The following is an 18,383-nucleotide window of genomic DNA, read 5'->3' on the forward strand; positions in this document are numbered from 1 at the left end:
ATGAAAGAATGAAGAATAATCATTATCTATAGAGGAAGCAGGTCCTTTCCCACAGAGTCCCACCATGTTGAACCACCATGTTTCTACAGTAGCCCATAATGGACAAACCAAACACTGGCTCTAAAAAGGGGCTTTCACTTTTTTTATGTTTTTCAAAACCACAGTTTGCCCTTTGCACTTGGAAACAGAGGGTAAAGCAAGGGAGTTGCAATCTGCAGCTACACCTCTAGATGCCACTAAATCCTGCATGCTGGTCCTTTTGAGGGGTCATAAGACAAAAAAGTTATTGTTCTAGGCTTTAATAAATGCCGGTTTTTGACCCCTAATACCACAATTTAGGAATTACAACGGTTCACTATTTGAAGTGAGTGATAAAAAAAGTTATCCAACTATCTCTACCATACTAATTTCTGCTAAATCTGCTTGTTGCCAAATGGATTATTTGCTAAATAAAAGAATAAGGAGAGAATAAAGAGATATGAATAAAATTAAACACTGAAAATTGCTGTGAATTTCTCTAAACCAATCTTGTATAATTGAAATTCCACACCCGTTTCTTGTTTAATACAGTCTGTTTAGACTACTGGGGACAGTGGTATTTCACTAATTGATTACACCACAGCAACATGATACATTTAAATGACTATAACGTTGTGGTTCTTTTTAGATTTCGCGCAAGTCGTCCTTGTATTATCCACAAACCATGGCTGCCATCAGCCAATCAGCATGATTTGTGTATTTTGATGCAAATCCAGTTGGCGATTATACATTCCTGAACATTTTCTGTTATTAAAATATATTTAGAGGATTGTATAGCCTGATTGCTTTCTAGTTATGTATAAGAATTAAGTGATTGCTTTCATATTGCTGCAGTGTATTACAGAGTACCACCCATTCCCGCTGCTTGCACAGCTGGTATAAATACAGACTAGGTTTGCCACATCCAGCTGTTCTAAAACATCTTCCTCCTTGATGTTTCAACTCTCTCCTCCCTATGTACCGTGTCTTAATTGGAAACAGTAGCTGTGCTGACATTTGGGCTGAGCCCTGGTATGCACTCTGCACAAGCCCGCCTTTCCTTCCTCCGCTGTCAAAAAAGTTGCTGACGCCTCATGTGTTCTTTCATTCACTGCACCTTATCGGCAGCAGAGCAAGAAACATTTATTAATAGTTACTGCCATGCCTTGTGGAGTTTTAAGAAGCCAGAGTGCAGCTTCTGTGTTTGCATCTGTTGCACTTTCTGGCCTTATTTGCTATGACCCCCATTAACAAAATGAACTCCTATTATTATTCTTTGTCTTCGTATTTGGGGTTTGTAAGTTTTGGAGCTACGGTTCCCATAATGCTTTGGGAGATGTAAACCAAGGTGATTATAGTTAAACAGTTATAATTAATTTTTAGTTAGTTCAGTCTGTGTGTGTAAAAACATTTTAGTTAACTGAAGTAAAATAAAAACTAGACTTTAGAACTTAAATTAAATCTTGCCCCTGACAAATACCTCCCATAATATAATTTAAAAAAAAGCTAAAAACAACTATACAATAAAACTGAAATGAGCAAACCCACTCTGGAAACCAAATAGAAACTAGTAACTTTGCAGTTTAACCACATGTTAAATCATTTAGGTATCATTGGCTGTGGTTTTGGCATTTTAAATGTATATGCTCTGCAGAGATTGAATGGTTTTACTTATAGATTACATGGTTTACAGGTGAAGTTAATTGAATGAATTCACTGTTGAAACATTTGAACAGTTTAACTTCCCACTCTGCCTGTTGCTGCTTTTGAAAATAACTTGATACTAACTTTGTGGGATTTAATTTATGCTTTGGCGAGCTGTAATTTTCTTGACAATGTTGCATGAAACTGTGGCAAACCGCTGACTAAAGCCCAGTGTAATGGTAGCTAAAGCAACACTCCAATCCGCTCTATCAAAGGCAGACTCCAACATCTGCTTCGTATCCTGAATGTTACAATGAAGCTGCATATTAAGAGTATCCAGCTTCCTTCATTTAATGCATTTCCTGTGGAAACAGGATATTGGGGCGGGACATGGCGCAGGAAGAAATTATTCAAGAAAAGACTGCATAGACATTTTCTTGGACACCTGGTGGTGACTGAGAAGCGACTGAATTGTTGTACGGCAGCTGAGTGTCTTAAATGCAAGAACCGCTGGCAATGTGTGACCCTGACCGCTGACCTGTCAGTGTGTGAATATGTGTGTTGGAAAAAAGGACTACATTTGTGAGTCATTTTTCTGCCTGTTTGCGTACATTTTTATTTGTCACATTGCTCACAGATGCAGGTTTGGATCCGGGATTGTTTTCGCCAGCATCACTAAGCTAGAGGCGTTGAGTGAATGATTCCATTCAGTCCTTGGATCATGGGAATCCAAAACTGCACACAGTCACCTCATTTCTGCTTAGCCTTTTCCGAGACCTGATACTGCACGAGCCCCTGGAAAATGGGAAAGAAACATCACTTTTCCTTTTAGACTGAGAGGAATGTGGCACAGAGTTGATGGCTTTTGCAGGATTGGCTCGCCCGAGGCCCGTCTGTCCTTTTTCTTCTGAAGCAGGAATGTAGGTTAGTGAATTGATTAGCACTAATAAGGCCTGTCCAGGTCCCTATTACAGTGAGACCGCAGAGAAGCTGGACTGAAATAGCTCTCCTTTAGTACAGTCTGGACATGTACTTAACACTGACTTTCAAACAAATCTGTGTTTATTTAAAATGAATGGACGGGACTCAAGTAGTGGATGTGTTCTGTTATTAAATGATATTGGTTAACCATCTGTAATATTAACCACCTGTGAGATCACTGAGATATTACAAGCAACTCTCTCATAAGAGCAGTTTTTGTCAGAACATTTATGAAGACAGCATAAAGGAGGATTTAGACATAGATGTGACATTTAGGAATTACGGTGTAGCACAGGAGCCTACACATGTGGCCGCTTTAAACTACAGCATAGCTCAGAGGTACCCAAACCTTTTCCCTTAGAGGGCCAAAGTATTGTATTGTACTATTAAGATGCATAATGGTACTAGGATCCCAAGAATTTCACTTTTCACCTACTTCTTGTGTCACTCTGCCCACCCATCGTTGCTCTGTGTCACAAAGTAAATAACAGAATGTAAATGCAGTTGCTGTAGGGAATATAATGAAAGCGATGGGGGCGGCAGTGGCTCAGAAAGTCCATTCCCCGGCTCCACATGACATAGTGTCCTTGGGCAAGACACTGAAAAACGGCTCATTCCAACGTAACGAAAACACGATTCCTATTTTCAGACAGCTAGACACCAATGAATACCTATGAATATTATAATCTAATTCTGCCAATAGAGCCTCATTTTTCACACTGGACCTCAAAAGTATTGGACAAAGTAAAAAGTTTGGTCTGGTGGTGTTTCTGGATGAAAAGTCAAAGGATCACCAAAGTGGTTATAACTCATCCTGAGGGGGGTATGAATGTCTGGCAATCAGTCCAATAGAGGTTGAGATATGTCACTCAACAAAATATCGACCTTATGGTGGTGTTAGAGAAAAAGTCAAAGGATCATCAAAGTCAGTGAGATTTAACCTCCGGGGACATTAAATTACAATCCATATAATAGTTGTTGACATATTTCAATCTGGACCAAAGTGGTGAACCAACCTACTGACCGACATTGCCATCCACGCTGCTAGCCTGGCTAAAAAATAATAATGCCTAAATTATATGCACATGAGAGACAAGAGCCAAGCAACCCCTTTCTGGGCACGGCATCAAACACTGACCTAATATTTAATATTTATGCAGTACATTAAGGTTTTTGGCAGTACGTTCTGCTAGTTGTTGACTTTGGTTTTGGTTTAATAAGTAGATCTGCCAGCAGTTTTTAATGCTCTGTACTTGAATAAGAGAGACCGTCATGGCAACTTCCACAAAACAATCAACAAGATTCTTGGTCTTAATGGTAGTGACACCTGTGATATGCACTGGTGATTTGACACTTACGAAACTTGTAAAAAAAACAAAAAAAAAAAACATACTCTACTAAACATACTATACAGGTTGTGTATTTAATCTAAATCAATTTATTCCAGGAAAGCAAACCTTTTCATTAGTGTTAAGAGCATGAAAGTCTTAGAGCCCTATTTAAATGATCTATCCCGCATGGTTTAAAGTGCATGGTGCAAGTGTATTTGCTGTGTGTCCAACTCCACTTTTGCTACTTAAACGGTGCATAATCTGGGTGAAAAGTGGTTGTATTTAGTCTCTTAATTAATCATAGGTGTGTTTTGGCCATAACATGAATTAGACCAATCAAAGCAAATGGGAGTGTCATCTCCCATTCCCTTTAAAAGCCAGGTGCACCTGCTCCTGCTGAGGAAACTGAGCTGCTCGTACACTTATCTCACCATGCTGTAACAGACATCTGTGATCTCCTGTCAGATAATTCGGAGACTAATGCCATCTGTCCCTATGCACCCGTACCTCCAATATAAGTCAGGCCGGTCACTTGCAAAGAAATGCAGCACAGCAGTTACTTTGACAGCAATGGGGAGTGCATAGGGACAGCTGGCATTCATTTCCAAATTATCTGCCAGGAGATTACAGAAGTCTGTTGCAGCCCGGCGGGATAAGCAAACTTTAACTTTAAACTTGACTTAAAACCATGGCGTTGTTAGTCAATGGTGCAATCACATTCTGCTGCCACAGTATAGCATTGCTTAGCACACCTTAAAAACCTTACTTTAAAACCAGCACACCCATGGGTGCACAGATGGACGCAGGTACTTTTGCTACTTAGACAACGTAGGTGCTGGGCGTGAAAATGATCTGCATCGGTCAGAAACTAGTGATGACACCCATGCTACGCTAAGTTTTAATGACCTGCTATAGATTTGACCTCTATTGTATTGTATTTATGGTATAGCCATGACTTTTGTGTGGCTTCAGTTGCAGTTGCTTTCTATATAAGTAATGCGTGATTCTGTACCCTACATTTTTTCCTCTCCCAATCACTTAGCAAGTTGTGATGACAAAGCAGGTGGCTTGACCACGAGAAGACACCACCTTCTCCATCAGCACATCAGTGTTGGCGGGGAGCGTCCAGCCTGGAAACTTCTGTCCTCAGGAATAAGTTGTGTTCCCAGACAGCTGTCTCCCTCATGGAAATACATTAGAACAGACCCTAATGGAAGCCAGATGAGCTTGAATTCCACAACAATAATTACTATGCCTCATTATTCGGCCTTTACTGCATACACTTTAACACAATGGACATCTACTCCTTGTTTTGGGCGGATGTTAGCCCAGGGGGGTTTCCATGACCACTTGTAACTGTGTACAAGTGGGCGCGTATCCAGGAACTACTGTATGCGTCATGCTAATGTCAAATTTAGCCTGCTGGTTTTTGTTCCCTTGAAAACTCCTTTCACTTGAGTATACACTTAAGTTTACTGTATATACAATTCAGGATCAACACTTCTACATTTGTAATCTTTTTATTTGGAAAAATACTAAAAAAAACACAAATAGGACAATATCAATTGTAATTCATACCAGATAAGGAACTCATGTTGACATTAGCAGTAAAAGATAGATGGTAGAAGATTGGAGAAACAGCTAGCCTGGTTCTGTCTAAGGTACAAAATGTTGAACTATACAAGCAGATATTGCTCAAACATATTATACGTTCAGTACATAGTATAAGCATAAGCATAAAGATGCTGTGAACCATTTGATAACATAAAGCATGTATGTTTATTGCTTAGCCTCACGAAACGACTTGAAGAGACCAAAAAAAAATCTTTTTTTTAAATTTAAATTATTTTTTTATTTAAAAAAGTAAAATTCCTCCAATCACAGCTTTCTGATGACAATAACTGGTGCTTATTACCGTGATACGATTACCATCCTTTGATAACTGCGCTTCATACTGAGCTGTTGTACCCATCATCACAGTATAAAATAAGGATTATTGTTGTATTAAATATTTCTTTCCAATGCACCTATCCAATTTGCATTGGATAAAAGTGAAAGGTTACACTCCTGCCTTCATTTTAAACGACTCAAACGTTAACAAGCGACACTTTCAAAGAGAGCTGAATCCATTGGTGTCAGGTGTATGAATTCAGTCAGTAACTTAGCTGGGACTAGCACGATAAACATTATTGGTCTCTTGAGGCTCACTTAATCTGCAGGCAGGGTTTGATGTGGGCAGGCTGTCTTTGGTCCCACTGTGGTCGGGCTCTTGAAAAGGATTGTGGGTCGGGGTCCCTTGCTCTCATCGTCTGCCCAAACCATCGTGCCTCATGTCTTCTCCTTGATGTGGCAGGTTTGAGTGGCCATAATAAAAATTAAGAGATCATAAATGCAGGATGGATGCACCATGTGTTTTGTTGGATAATGCATGTGCCCAACTCCAACTTCAACTCCTTCTGCTCAGCAACTGAAGCACTGTGCTGATCTCTACACACTTTTTATTGGATAAGGTGTGTGTGTGTGACCCATTTTTAAGAGGAGAATAGTTGAGCTTTACAGTATTTTACTTTACCATATGAATAACATTTGAAATAAATATAATTTTAATGGGCTGTACTCTACTTTGGAAATACACATGCAAGTGTCATGGTTCTCCCTCCCTTTTTGTGACAGTATGACTATATTTAAGTTACAGACAGGCTGTAGTAATTGAATGTAGTGCAGAAGAAGTTGCAATACTGGTTGCCTACAACAGTTGAAAGTCACAGTTCTTTTAAAGGGTAATTAAACTCCCAAACCACGTTTTTCAGATAAAATGCTGTATATGGGTATTTAGCAATGGTTGAGGTTCAAATCTCGACATGTAGTGCAAAATATGTAGTGCAAAAATGTTATATTATAAATATGCATAGTGACCACCCTCTACTTGTTGCAACCCAGCTATTCCAATTTAATTTCTTTATTTGTTGAGCCTCAAGGCACATATAGTGGCAGCTTTTGTCACCAATCAAACCCCCTTTCCCCCTGCTCCTATAACACCAACGTCTCAACTCTGCAGACTGTGGCCTGCTATATGTAGCCGTAGCCTGACACTCCCCCACAGAGACTGGAGAGTAAGCCTCTCTGAGACTCTAGCTTAGTTAATGTTACAACACAGCAACATTCACAGCCGTAAATGTGCTTCTAGTGACTGTCAAAGCTCCAATGAACTCTCTATGTTTGCAGCGCCTACATGCAGCTGCTCATAGCTAGTTAGCTTGGTAAGCTCTGACTACCGGCACCTGTATTCCTGTTACACTGAGCGTTAGTCAGTCGGTCTTTGGTCATTGTAACTTCCAACGTTGCATATTCCATAGCCACAAAACCGCGCTCCCATATGATTCTCTTTGTGTCATTTTAAAAAATGTTCTGCATTTTGTGTAATTTGAGAGGGGTCACTGATGATCCCACAGAGAATCATCATCCAATTCTTCCCTTCCTCTCAGCTCTACATAGCGCTTCAGAGTCTTTCATCTCTTTGTTTCGTTTTGTTTTTGACTCACAACTTTACCGTTACACGTTTCCAGACTTAGCAGAACTGCTCTAATAAATCCAGTGTGCTACCTGCCCAGCACCAAAAAACAGAGTTAATTTAGCGACTAGCTGGTGAACATAGTGGAGCACAGCTAAAGAGATAGATGTTAGATATTTTCCTCAGTTGTTGGTAAAGGCCAAAACAGAGCTAAAAGGAGACTGAATATTGAATTTACATTCAGGTGACCAAAACACGCAAATGATCCTCTGTGTCTGCTGGATGTGTAAATAGTCAACTGTTTGCTAACATGTTTGTCATAAAAACTGTGATAATATCCAAAGCTGGTGTCATAGGTTGTTCTGATGGCCCCAAGTGGCCAAAAAAATCAGTTAATGCTGCTTTAAAACCATAGTTATCTTAATCTTATCTGATGTTGTTGGGATTAGAGCCGATTATAGAATTTAAAGCCACTTAAAAGAAAATCCCCAAACTGAATGTTCCCATAATGCTTTGTTTTGGCAGTTAATCAACTCTATAGCTGCGTTAGAATTTTGGTTTAATCTTAAATCTATTTCCAAATCCATTGTCAAATCGAGATGTTATATTTTTATATTTATATTTTAATATATATTTTTTTTATATTTTTTTTTACCATGTTATATTCATATATTATATTTGTGGAGATTTGCAATAGAGATAGCTGTGGTTTGACCTGGGAAACAGTAGTTGACAGAACAATCCACAAGGTCCATTTAATAGCTGTTCTGGAGCTTTTGAGCATATTACATTCTTCCTTAGCAGGTGGACTTTGTCAAGTTGTCATGGAATTGTAAATGCTAAAATTTTAATGTTTACAGATTTTTATCTGCAGAGGTGTGATTAAAAGCTTCACAACAGCTGTTAAATGTTGCATTTTGTCAGCTACTAGGATGTTTTCAGTTGTTTTGTTTGAGACATGGAGAAATGCACCTTGTTTGGACCTACAAATATGTGAACATCATACAGTCCTTCAATTATGCTCCTGTTGCATTTTAAACATGCCCAGTGGTATCTGGAAACTTCCAGTCCAGTTAGAATGAAAGTTTTTGGGATTGGAATGTCACATGGAGGTGTTTTGAAGTTAGGGAAGTTGATTCACTTCCAACGCTGACCTGAGTGACGATCCTATGTGACTCACTTACAACAGGCTTTGCATACAACCAGAGGGAGAAGATGCATGTGGGGGTGGATGGGCTTCCCCGAAGTATTTCCATCATGTGCCAGGCCTGGTCGTCTGGCGTGTGTTATGAAAGAAAACCTAGACTGGTGAAATCACCCACCATATAATTTACTTTTTTAGCATGTGACTTATTAACTTCTTTAACACACTAAATGCCTTTTACAGATTTCTGCTGGGAACAAAAGGCCAAGTGGCACGTATGCAGCTGGGATAAAACGGAAAGCTGAATTTCTAAACCAAAATAGGAGCTAATGGCCACCAAGGCTTTTTTAAGGACGGAAACTTGTTTTGTTGAACAGTCTCATAAAGAATATCAATCACTGTAAAATAAAGATTTTTCTCATAAAGGAGCCTCCGTTATGTCTGAGGGAAATGTTGCAGTGATATACAATGTTTTCTGACTCTGTTCTGAAGCTGCAACAGAGAAATATACAAGCAAAAGAAAAGTTATTCAAATTGCAGATTCCAAATAAAAGTTACTGAATGTTTTACAAAGAATACAGAAATACTTACTTCTTTAAAAATATAGTCAAACATGTTAAAATAGCAATTTGATTAATATAATTCATAAAGTTCATATTTCTGAATGATGAATTTAGCTGTCACTTTCTGGTGTAACCGGGCTTTAAAAGAGCAACCTGCAGACCATCTGACTCATATGCTGTCAAAATGTGAGCAATTCCCTTATGGCTTACATACCACTGTAAATGTTTTTGAACTGTGGCAGTCATATGTTTATTTTCTCCCTTTTGTAACATTGTAATATTAGTTACGAGTCCATCTGAAAACAACACTGAGCGCACGTCTCACAAGGCAGAGGATGTGGTTGTCTCTACCCAACATGTTCAGCATCTGCCGTCATTGCCATGCTGATGGGAATGACTGGAAGGAACATGTCCAGACAGAGTGGGTGGCTACAGCCCCTTCTACCCAAAGCACTTCTCTCCAGCAGACAAACAGACACCCACACTGTGCTCCTGCTTTGCTCTTCTCAGACACTTGCTAAACCTCAGGCATCTTATCGTTCGTCATGTGACGTACACACATAACTGCTGTACTGACTGGCCTCATACTGTAACACTAAAATATGTATTACGATCATCATTTTGTTGTAGGCCATTAATTCCAGCTAGTTATAATAGTGCTAAACTGGTAGAGTTAAAAATTATGATATCTTAGACTCTGCAGCTTCAATTTTGACAATTTTCTTTTACATCTGTCTGTTGTAAGTCCACAAACTTTATGTTCCTTTAATATTAAGTGGCAGACCCTGACTGTGAAGACATCAGCAGGCACTTAGTATCTTCCCTGGTGACGCTCTGCCAGGCCTGTGCGGCCTCCGGGGACTTTTTGACTAGATTCTGGTCTTCAGTAGTGAAAACCATGATCACTTTGATAGAAGCTGGATAACTGACTGTCCACTGGTGGAGAATATCTCACGGCTTGTTCTCAAAAACTTTCTTGGTTTGCTTTGTATTTAAGTATGTATGTAAAATAAAAGTACCAGGTTAGACCCATTTTTGCTCAAAACCCCTTGACAAAAATGGGCTAGGGCACCCACTTAAGCCCCTGTTTCTTAGACTCTGTAAATCTGGACACCCTTAAAACCGAAAGTCCGCACTTTAAAGTTGTAATCCACTAACAATGAAAACTACATTAGAGATAATCTACAAAATATATAAGTGGCTATTGATGGTAAAAAGCTGACCATAAATGTGCTATGTTTGTCCAGTTGGCATTTACCACATTTCTACTAAATGCTTCATACCTACAGTACATCACTTGAAGTGGATTACAAAGTGGACTACAGTCTCACCTCCCTGTATTCTGGCACTTGTGAAGTGATAATGGAGCAATTAGAGTACACTTTATCTTGGCAGTGTGTCAGGCAGGCCTATACTGTCAGAACCTGTCAACAGAAGCGCTCACGCCCTTAAGCAGCTTGATGTCTGTTCAAGGCTCTGTGCAAAACAAGCTGACAGCAACATTAAGGATGTGCAGTCCTGTCAACTGTCAGGGAGGGTGTGGATGAAGTGATAGCAGCTGTTTAGGCGTTTCCTTCCTCCTCGCAGTTTGAACTTATATCTTTAGCATGACTTAGCCAAGTGCTTCTTGTCAGGAAATATTCTGTTACTATGTTTATTTATTTGTGAGCTTCACATACCTGGAGGTGCCCTGCAGAGATCGCTGTAAACTTTTGAAATCTTACATCTAAGTACATGTGTTTGTGAAAATGCAACATGAACGCAATCTGAATTCCTAAACCATTGGGGGACCCATCTGTCTTAAAGTATAGCTGAAACCCACACTGAAACAGTGGGACATAATTATTTTAGTGCAATGCTCCATGCAAATATTGTGTAGTTGTGTATAGTAGTATGATAATGTATGTGTATGGGGAGTATTTGTATTTAAACATCAATAAATTATCACAAAGTACCGTTTATTTTTCATCATAATTGCTGTTAATCAGACTTAAGAGCCCCTTACATAAACTGGCATTGCTGCATAAGACCAAATTACACACAAGAGTGGGGAAAGTGTTTTTGAAACTGGAAAAGTCCCTCTTAGATTACATCCCATTAACAATCATATCAGTTGATTTATCAAGGGGCGTTTAAACCAGAGGGAGGTTTGAAGTAATCTGTTGATGTTTCACCCATTTCAATTCTACAAACTATGAGACATAGCATGTTTGCGGTCCGTCTGGTTTGTCCAAACCCATCCCAATGAGCTGTGGTCTTCCACCCAGCTTCCCAGAACCTCACTCTTTTGTGTAATAAACCAACATTCTACCGACTCCACCTCGTGTTTCCTAAACTGGGCAGCTTTAAGTTCAGCGGGATGGCATGAGAGCCAATGCATTTCTTTACAAGGCCATGGTTCTGGACACTTCATGTACATATCCAAATCAGTTGCAAAGGAAATAGTTTTCCAGTTATGGTTGTCTCTCAATGTGGTGTTTACCACATGTCTGTCTTACTGTATATTTAGAGCACCGAGTACAGTTCTGAATGTCCCTACTTAGTGTGACATGCTTATTCAAACAGTTGACACCAACAATCCTGAAGTTAAAGCAAGCCTAAAGGTACAGTTTGTAACATTTAGATAGGGCCACCATAGTTTCTCCTACAGGCTTGGAAGGCCAGTGGGATTAAAGGCCTAGTGTGTAACATTTAGGAGGATCTGTTGGCAGAAATTATATATAATATTCTTAACCATGTTTTCATGGTTTCCTCACCTGAAAATATGAATTGTTGTGTTTTTGTTACCTTAGAATGAACCAGTTTTATCTGCAGCCTCAGGTCCACCATGTTGAATGTCCATGTTTCTACAGTAGCCCGGAACTGACAAACCAAATACAGGCTGTAGATAGTTCCATTAAGCTTTTTTTGTGAGTTTTGTCGGCCACCGTAGTTTCTGGCCTACAAACTTCACAGCTCGTTCTCATTTCCCAGGTCGTCAAATAAAGATGCGAGCAGTGTTAGTTGCAATCTTACTTACTTACCTAACTTAACCAACTAGATGCCACTAAATCCTACACACTGAACCTTTAAAACACATTTCACACATTCACATTCAACACATAATCCCTATCCTTTAACTGCCTGCTCAACTGTTTGGTAGAGGGCTATATTTATATATATATTTAAAGGGTTAACAACCCCACCAAGAAATAAGCTTTGGAGAAAAAAAAAAAATTGCATTTCTTATTCATTTGAGTCAATAATAACCACAATATATATATATATATTTTTTTTTACTGACCCCATAGTTTTTAATGTATAGCCCTCTACCAAAGGGTTGAGCAGGCAGTTAAAGGGTTAAAATACATTTTCTGTCACATTGACATTTTATTTAAAGCTGCAAAAATGTATGTGTATAAAAAATAAATAACTATAATAAATAACTTGTATAAAGAGAATTATCACAAACTCTGCAGTTACCCTCCGGACTACGGAGCGTTTTAGAATCTTTCAGCATTGTTTTGGTTTTATGGCTCCTTAGCGTTAGTTAGAATTTAGTATTAATTAATAAAGAGCTAGATATATCCCTAAAAGAAACCAGAAGATAAAGGAAGAGTGAATATTTTGTATAATGTGGCCAGACAAAGTACAAATGGATGCTAATTTTGTCTGTATACACTAGAGGTGTAAATAATTAGCAGTTTGTTAACTTGTTCCCTAGCATATCAACTAAATACAGTGATAATATGTCAGTGGTGTGTTCACAGCTTGCTTTCCATTACCCTCAAGTAGCCAAATAAAATTGGTTGAAGCATGTTTAAAGAACAACCTGTTGGTGCCTTGAGAATTACAGCCCTTTCTTTTTTAGCACTTCATGAAACTCACTTTCTACAGGAATGATATTCAGATGCCAAGAAAGCAAATACAAACTAAGCTAATAATCTGATGTTGTCTTGTCTGCAGGTTACAACTCCTACCTACCCTGTGGTGGTCAAGATGGGCCACGCCCACGCTGGCATGGGAAAGGTGAGTTCTTTGAATAATACAGGCAAAAACATTCACACACATGGTCTTTTATCTTTGTCACAACCAACTTTTAAAATGAAATGTTAACTTTGAAGCCTAACCCTACTATTAGATCTAACACTAATGTATTACCAGGTTTACCAGCTCAGATTTCAGTCACATGCAGATCAAACGTGTGACATTATCAGCCACATCTTTGACTGGTCTAATGTTCAGACAGAAAAAAAAAAATGTGTAGTGTGTTCCTGCTTTACTCTCACTGAGCAGATGTCTGATGGTTATAGTGGCAGAAGAGCACACAGATAGACGCACCACTGATAAGGTCTGAGTACAGTCCACCAGTAGTTTCACTCTTGATGTTGTCTTACACAACAGTCTGCTGACAAACAATTTCAGACGATCTAACTCGATTACTGGAAGTAAATGTAGACTGATGTCTATCTTCTCTGTTGATTACAAACTGAGCACTGAGCAGTGTGGCTCATTTGTTTTTGGAATGGATTACACTTTTGTAATTTATATATTTAAACACATTCATGAAGTTATCCTATTATTACTGCAAAAAGAAGCTTATTTTCCCAAACATGTATCTCTCTCACATCTCCCGCCAGTTATTTGGATTCATTTGGATGTCTTTTGGACTCGTCTGCCTGGATGGGCTTGGCTTCCTGTTTAGGAGCCAGACATGCTATAGAATTTCCCATAAGGCTCGAGGGACATTTGGCAGGCCCTTGTAGAGCAGGACCTCGTCTAACACCGAGAGCTCTGAGAACGGACAGGAACATGTGGGATTTAGGTCACTGCTGTTTTGTTTGCCTTTGACAGAAACTTGTAATGCTTTGGTAATTGGATCAAAGAAAATTAATTTAAAGTTCTTGCTTGCTAATGCCACATTTACTTTCCCAAACAACAGCTATATAATGTTACATCAACCATAACTTAAAGGTGCTATATTAAGTCTAACCGTTAGCTGCTGTATTTCTTTATAGCACAAAACAAGGGGCACTGTTCTTCCAAAGTTACTGTCAGCAGGTTCATTCAGGAATTAAGACACTAGGCCTTAAAGAAAAATTATGTAACTTTTGAAACAACCTATAACTTATAACAAAACACACCCTCACTCAGTTTGGTACATTTAGGTGTTCTGCTTCTACAGTCTTACACAGTACACTGAGGACCAGTAGTTTATGGTGGCTAATGTTGGCAAACTTCAGACATTACTTAGTTCGGTAACTTAACTACGTTTCTTAACAACTTTGTTGCTGTTGTTGGAGTGCACTTTATCGCTTCATAAATGAACCTGTCAATGGTTTTATCAAAGTAAAAAAAAAAAAAACACTATCATCGGGAGACATGTTTGTTTCCTGCTTGTGGTCTCATTTCACTTCACTCTCAGTCTGGTCACTTAGTGATGATGTCTTTAAGGCAACTGACTCAAGAAAATCCTGGAAATTTAAGCGAAAATTAGTGTGCCACTATAATGTAATTACCACTTGTGACCAGGGTGGCCACTGTTTAGCGAAAGTTACATAGTGTCAGTTTAAGGGAATGAAGCTTTTATTTAAAAAAGATAATAGGCCATGGAAAGGTTAAAAAGGTTATCTGGACATTCATTATGTTTATATTTTCACATCCTAATAGGCTGTGTGAATTAGGTATGGTTAATTATTTGGCCTTTTTCATTTGACAAACATTATGACATCAGTAGCAGAGTGAAGCTTTAATCCCAATTTTCCCATTACGTGTTTTTAAACCAGTAAGGCTCTGTCATTTAATCTGGACATCACCACTATGACATGACTTTTTCCACCAGGCACTGTTCTTCATCTCAGTGCCAGTGTTTCACCTTCTCTGGCTTACCTTTTTACTTTCTGTTTGCATCGTTACGGTTTGTTTAGTTTCTCAGAGGAATTGCGTAATTCTCTGGATGGATTTGCGTGCTTCCAGCTCAGAGCTGGACCTGCCACTAGCTATCAGATTCTACCTCTGGAGCCATGATGTGAACTGTGAGTCACTTCCCTTCATTCACTTGATTTTGGTGTTTCAACTTCTGCCCGCTTTGTGTAAGTGGGCAAGGTTCAGTGCTCAGCCTCAATGCATCACTCTATTAGCAACACTCACAGTATGAACGAAGTTAGCTGAATGCACACATTTATAATGACTTTGTAGTACATGCACATACTTTTATGCCATTTATAAAATTATATGTTACCAGTTACCTGCCAGCATACTCCAAGGCATGCTCGAGTGAGTGACCTAACTTGAGTATGCTAGTAAAGTAAAGCAGTCCCTCCTGGAATTGCGATGCATGTTGCAGTGTTTTTAGGATTTTCTTTTCAATGAAATTGCAGGAGAAAGTAAAAATTGCAAAAGTAGTTGCGATCTTTAAATTTGTTTATTTATTTATTTATAATTTATTAAAAATCAAAGGCAACTTGTTCCAGTGAGAGTAAAATCACTAGTTTTGTTCATGGCTTCAACAAGAGGAACAGTTCTTTCAATTCTGTTTATCTGACACTTATATGTACTTTATCAGCTTGAAAATCAAATATATTTGCTGCTTTCTAAACTCATGTGAGAAACTAATGGATTAAGTTGCAGTAGAACAGCATTTTATGTAGGTTCCAACAGGCATTTTCATTTTATTACCCATCAAAGTAGCAACACTGTTTATTGGACCACATTAACCATCAAAGTTGCCAGCCCTTTCTTTTAAACATTTAACTTGCTTTTATTGTTTTGGTACCATTTTCGCTGTGGCTCAGTTTTTCTTGATTTGTTTTCTCACTGTTGGTTGTCTTGTTCATTTTTTGGTGAGGGTTGCATCATTTTTAAAAGCTCCTTGGGATTTCTTTGTTCCACCCGGACAATTTGTATTTATGTTTCAGTGGTTCTTAGGGTTTGTCTGTGTGAAAGTGCATTAAACTTAAACCCTGATAAACACAGCATTATTAAAATGAATCCCAAGACCTCACAAAGTGTTTCATTTTATTTTGTGCTTTCCATTCTGTACTCCATATTTATCCCTATTACTGTAGCACTCCAACAGTTTTTACATGAGATATGGCACAACTTAGCTATTACATGTATGTTGATATATCAGTGAAATAGTTCTCACTGTGTTCAAAATGCAACTTTACTCTACAAAATAAGACCTTGAATCACGCAACTTAGTAGGTATTTACATAACTTACTGTATATTAGCATCTGAGGCAAAACTAGTGACCCTGTACACCCTTATAAAGGACATGAAGCCTAGTTAAGACAATAGACAACTGCAATCACATTTCCTTACGATTTTGGAGTGAGTTGATGACCTTTACATTCATTAAGTTCACTTAAAACTACACTTAAAGTCACCTTCAGAAGAGCACAACATTGTGAGTAGTTCAAACCCCAGAGGAACAACCAGTGCTTCCTGGATTCTCTATCTGGTTTGTGTTTTTTTAATGATGGCACCTCACAGTTCCCTCCACTTCCACTGTGTAGAACTGTGATGATACCAGTGAGAAGGATGGTGATGAGTGAGTGGAAGCTCTGGACTGAGTCATTTTGCATGTTAGACACTGAGCTCTGACAGTTTGCCGCACACCAAAGCTGCTGATTAATGAGTTTGTCTGCCAACATGTCCCGTTTCCCATGACCTGATAGAATACACCTCATAAATCTGTGTATCGTTAAATAAGACAAAGAAAAGACAACTACCTATCATCCACAGAAAACCCAAAGAAGAAGACATCAGAGTACGGCTGTTTAAATGACAGATGGTGCCTGGGAATTGTGTTGAAGAGGCCGATGCAGACTACCACTGAAGGGCTTGTTCAGTTCTTGACTGTGGACTTGTTTCTGTCCTATTTTACAAAGTCACACCTCATCGTTACCTAATTATCTAAAACTTTTGTGTCCCATTGCGTCATTTCCCATCAGTCTGTGTCTACAGTCTAATCACTTGATGGGTGTTGAGGTGACGTAGTTCACAGCCGCCCCTGGCAATGTTTCCATCCAGCGACCCTTCATTATCCCACCAGTGTACAAGCGTGAAATTCCTGTGGGATTCTAAGCCACCACTGCCAGCTTTGACGGCTCTTTTTAATTAGCCACTCTACTAACAAGTGGCGTTTTTCCCACAGATCAAAGTTGAAAACCAACAGGACTTCCAGGACATCACCAGCGTGGTGGCTCTGGCCGGGACCTACGCCACCACCGAGCCCTACGTTCAGTCCAAGTACGATATCCGCATCCAGAAGATCGGCAACAACTACAAGGCATACATGTAAGACGTTTCACACAATCATACTGTACATCTGACAGCAGGTCAGTCAACATATTTGATGGCTGATAACATTACATATGTAGTGAAGCTGCCTATAAAGCTATTATATTGGATAGCAGTGGGACCAATCCAATCCAATATTGGTATCTGGTGCCAATACTGACGCAATTCACACATCAGATATCAGACAGCACTGATCCAGATTCCATAAAATAATGCAATTTAAAGCCCATAGTCAAAATATTGTTGCACAAATAAATTCAGTACTTAAGCAGTTCTACAAAGATAGTAGTCCTCATATTCTATGAGTTAGCCATACAGGCGGAGCTTGCACTGGACCATGAACCCACCGTAACATTACATGAGACAGTCTGCAACTGAGTGAGCGAGTTGGCCAACTCAACACACCCTTAGTTTGGAGAAAACTGTATTTTAGTCTGGAAACACAGAAAAGCAAGACAGTAATATAAAGTCTAGGTGTACAACATTCTGAAGAGTGGAAGATGTGCTACATCATACAATTCTACAAATTTAATTAAAGGGAAACTTCAGCAGATTTTTACATTTCTGGCTTCCCTGGTTTTTTGACTGAACAACGCGGAGGAAAAAACAGTGTACGCGACAGTACCTGTTATTTATGGGTTTCTGGCACAACGTATGAGTTGAAAAGGCATTGTTGTTGCAGGCGTAAGGGCCACTGATCATGTTGCACCAGGACATTTTAATTGCATTTTGTGTCTGTTAAGAGGATGCAAAAGGCACTCTTTAGAATTATGCCCCCAAGAATGGTATGTATTATAACTAACTGGGAGGCTCTGGCCATTAGCTGCAGGAACTCCAGTTTGCTAGAACCAATTCTCGTCACAGTCTTTTTCCTATCGACAGTACTCGGTGACCTCTAGTGATCAAG

The 18,383-nt window shown here is 39.1% G+C and overlaps 1 protein-coding gene across 1 annotated transcript in view; it reads left to right on the forward strand.

The window, feature by feature from the left end:
• LOC118337460 (synapsin-3-like) overlaps nucleotides 1-18,383 on the forward strand; it is a 99,126-nt gene that overhangs the window by 66,748 nt on the left and 13,995 nt on the right. The window contains exons 6-7 of the mRNA XM_035674512.1: nucleotides 13,138-13,200; nucleotides 17,331-17,473. Of these exons, the coding sequence (XP_035530405.1) occupies nucleotides 13,138-13,200; nucleotides 17,331-17,473 (206 nt within the window). The remainder of the gene's footprint in view (nucleotides 1-13,137; nucleotides 13,201-17,330; nucleotides 17,474-18,383) is intronic.

The sequence above is a fragment of the Morone saxatilis genome, unplaced genomic scaffold (genome assembly GCF_004916995.1).
Source record: "Morone saxatilis isolate NCDOM2014 unplaced genomic scaffold, NCSU_SB_2.0 Contig10, whole genome shotgun sequence".
Classification (NCBI taxonomy): domain Eukaryota; kingdom Metazoa; phylum Chordata; class Actinopteri; family Moronidae; genus Morone; species Morone saxatilis.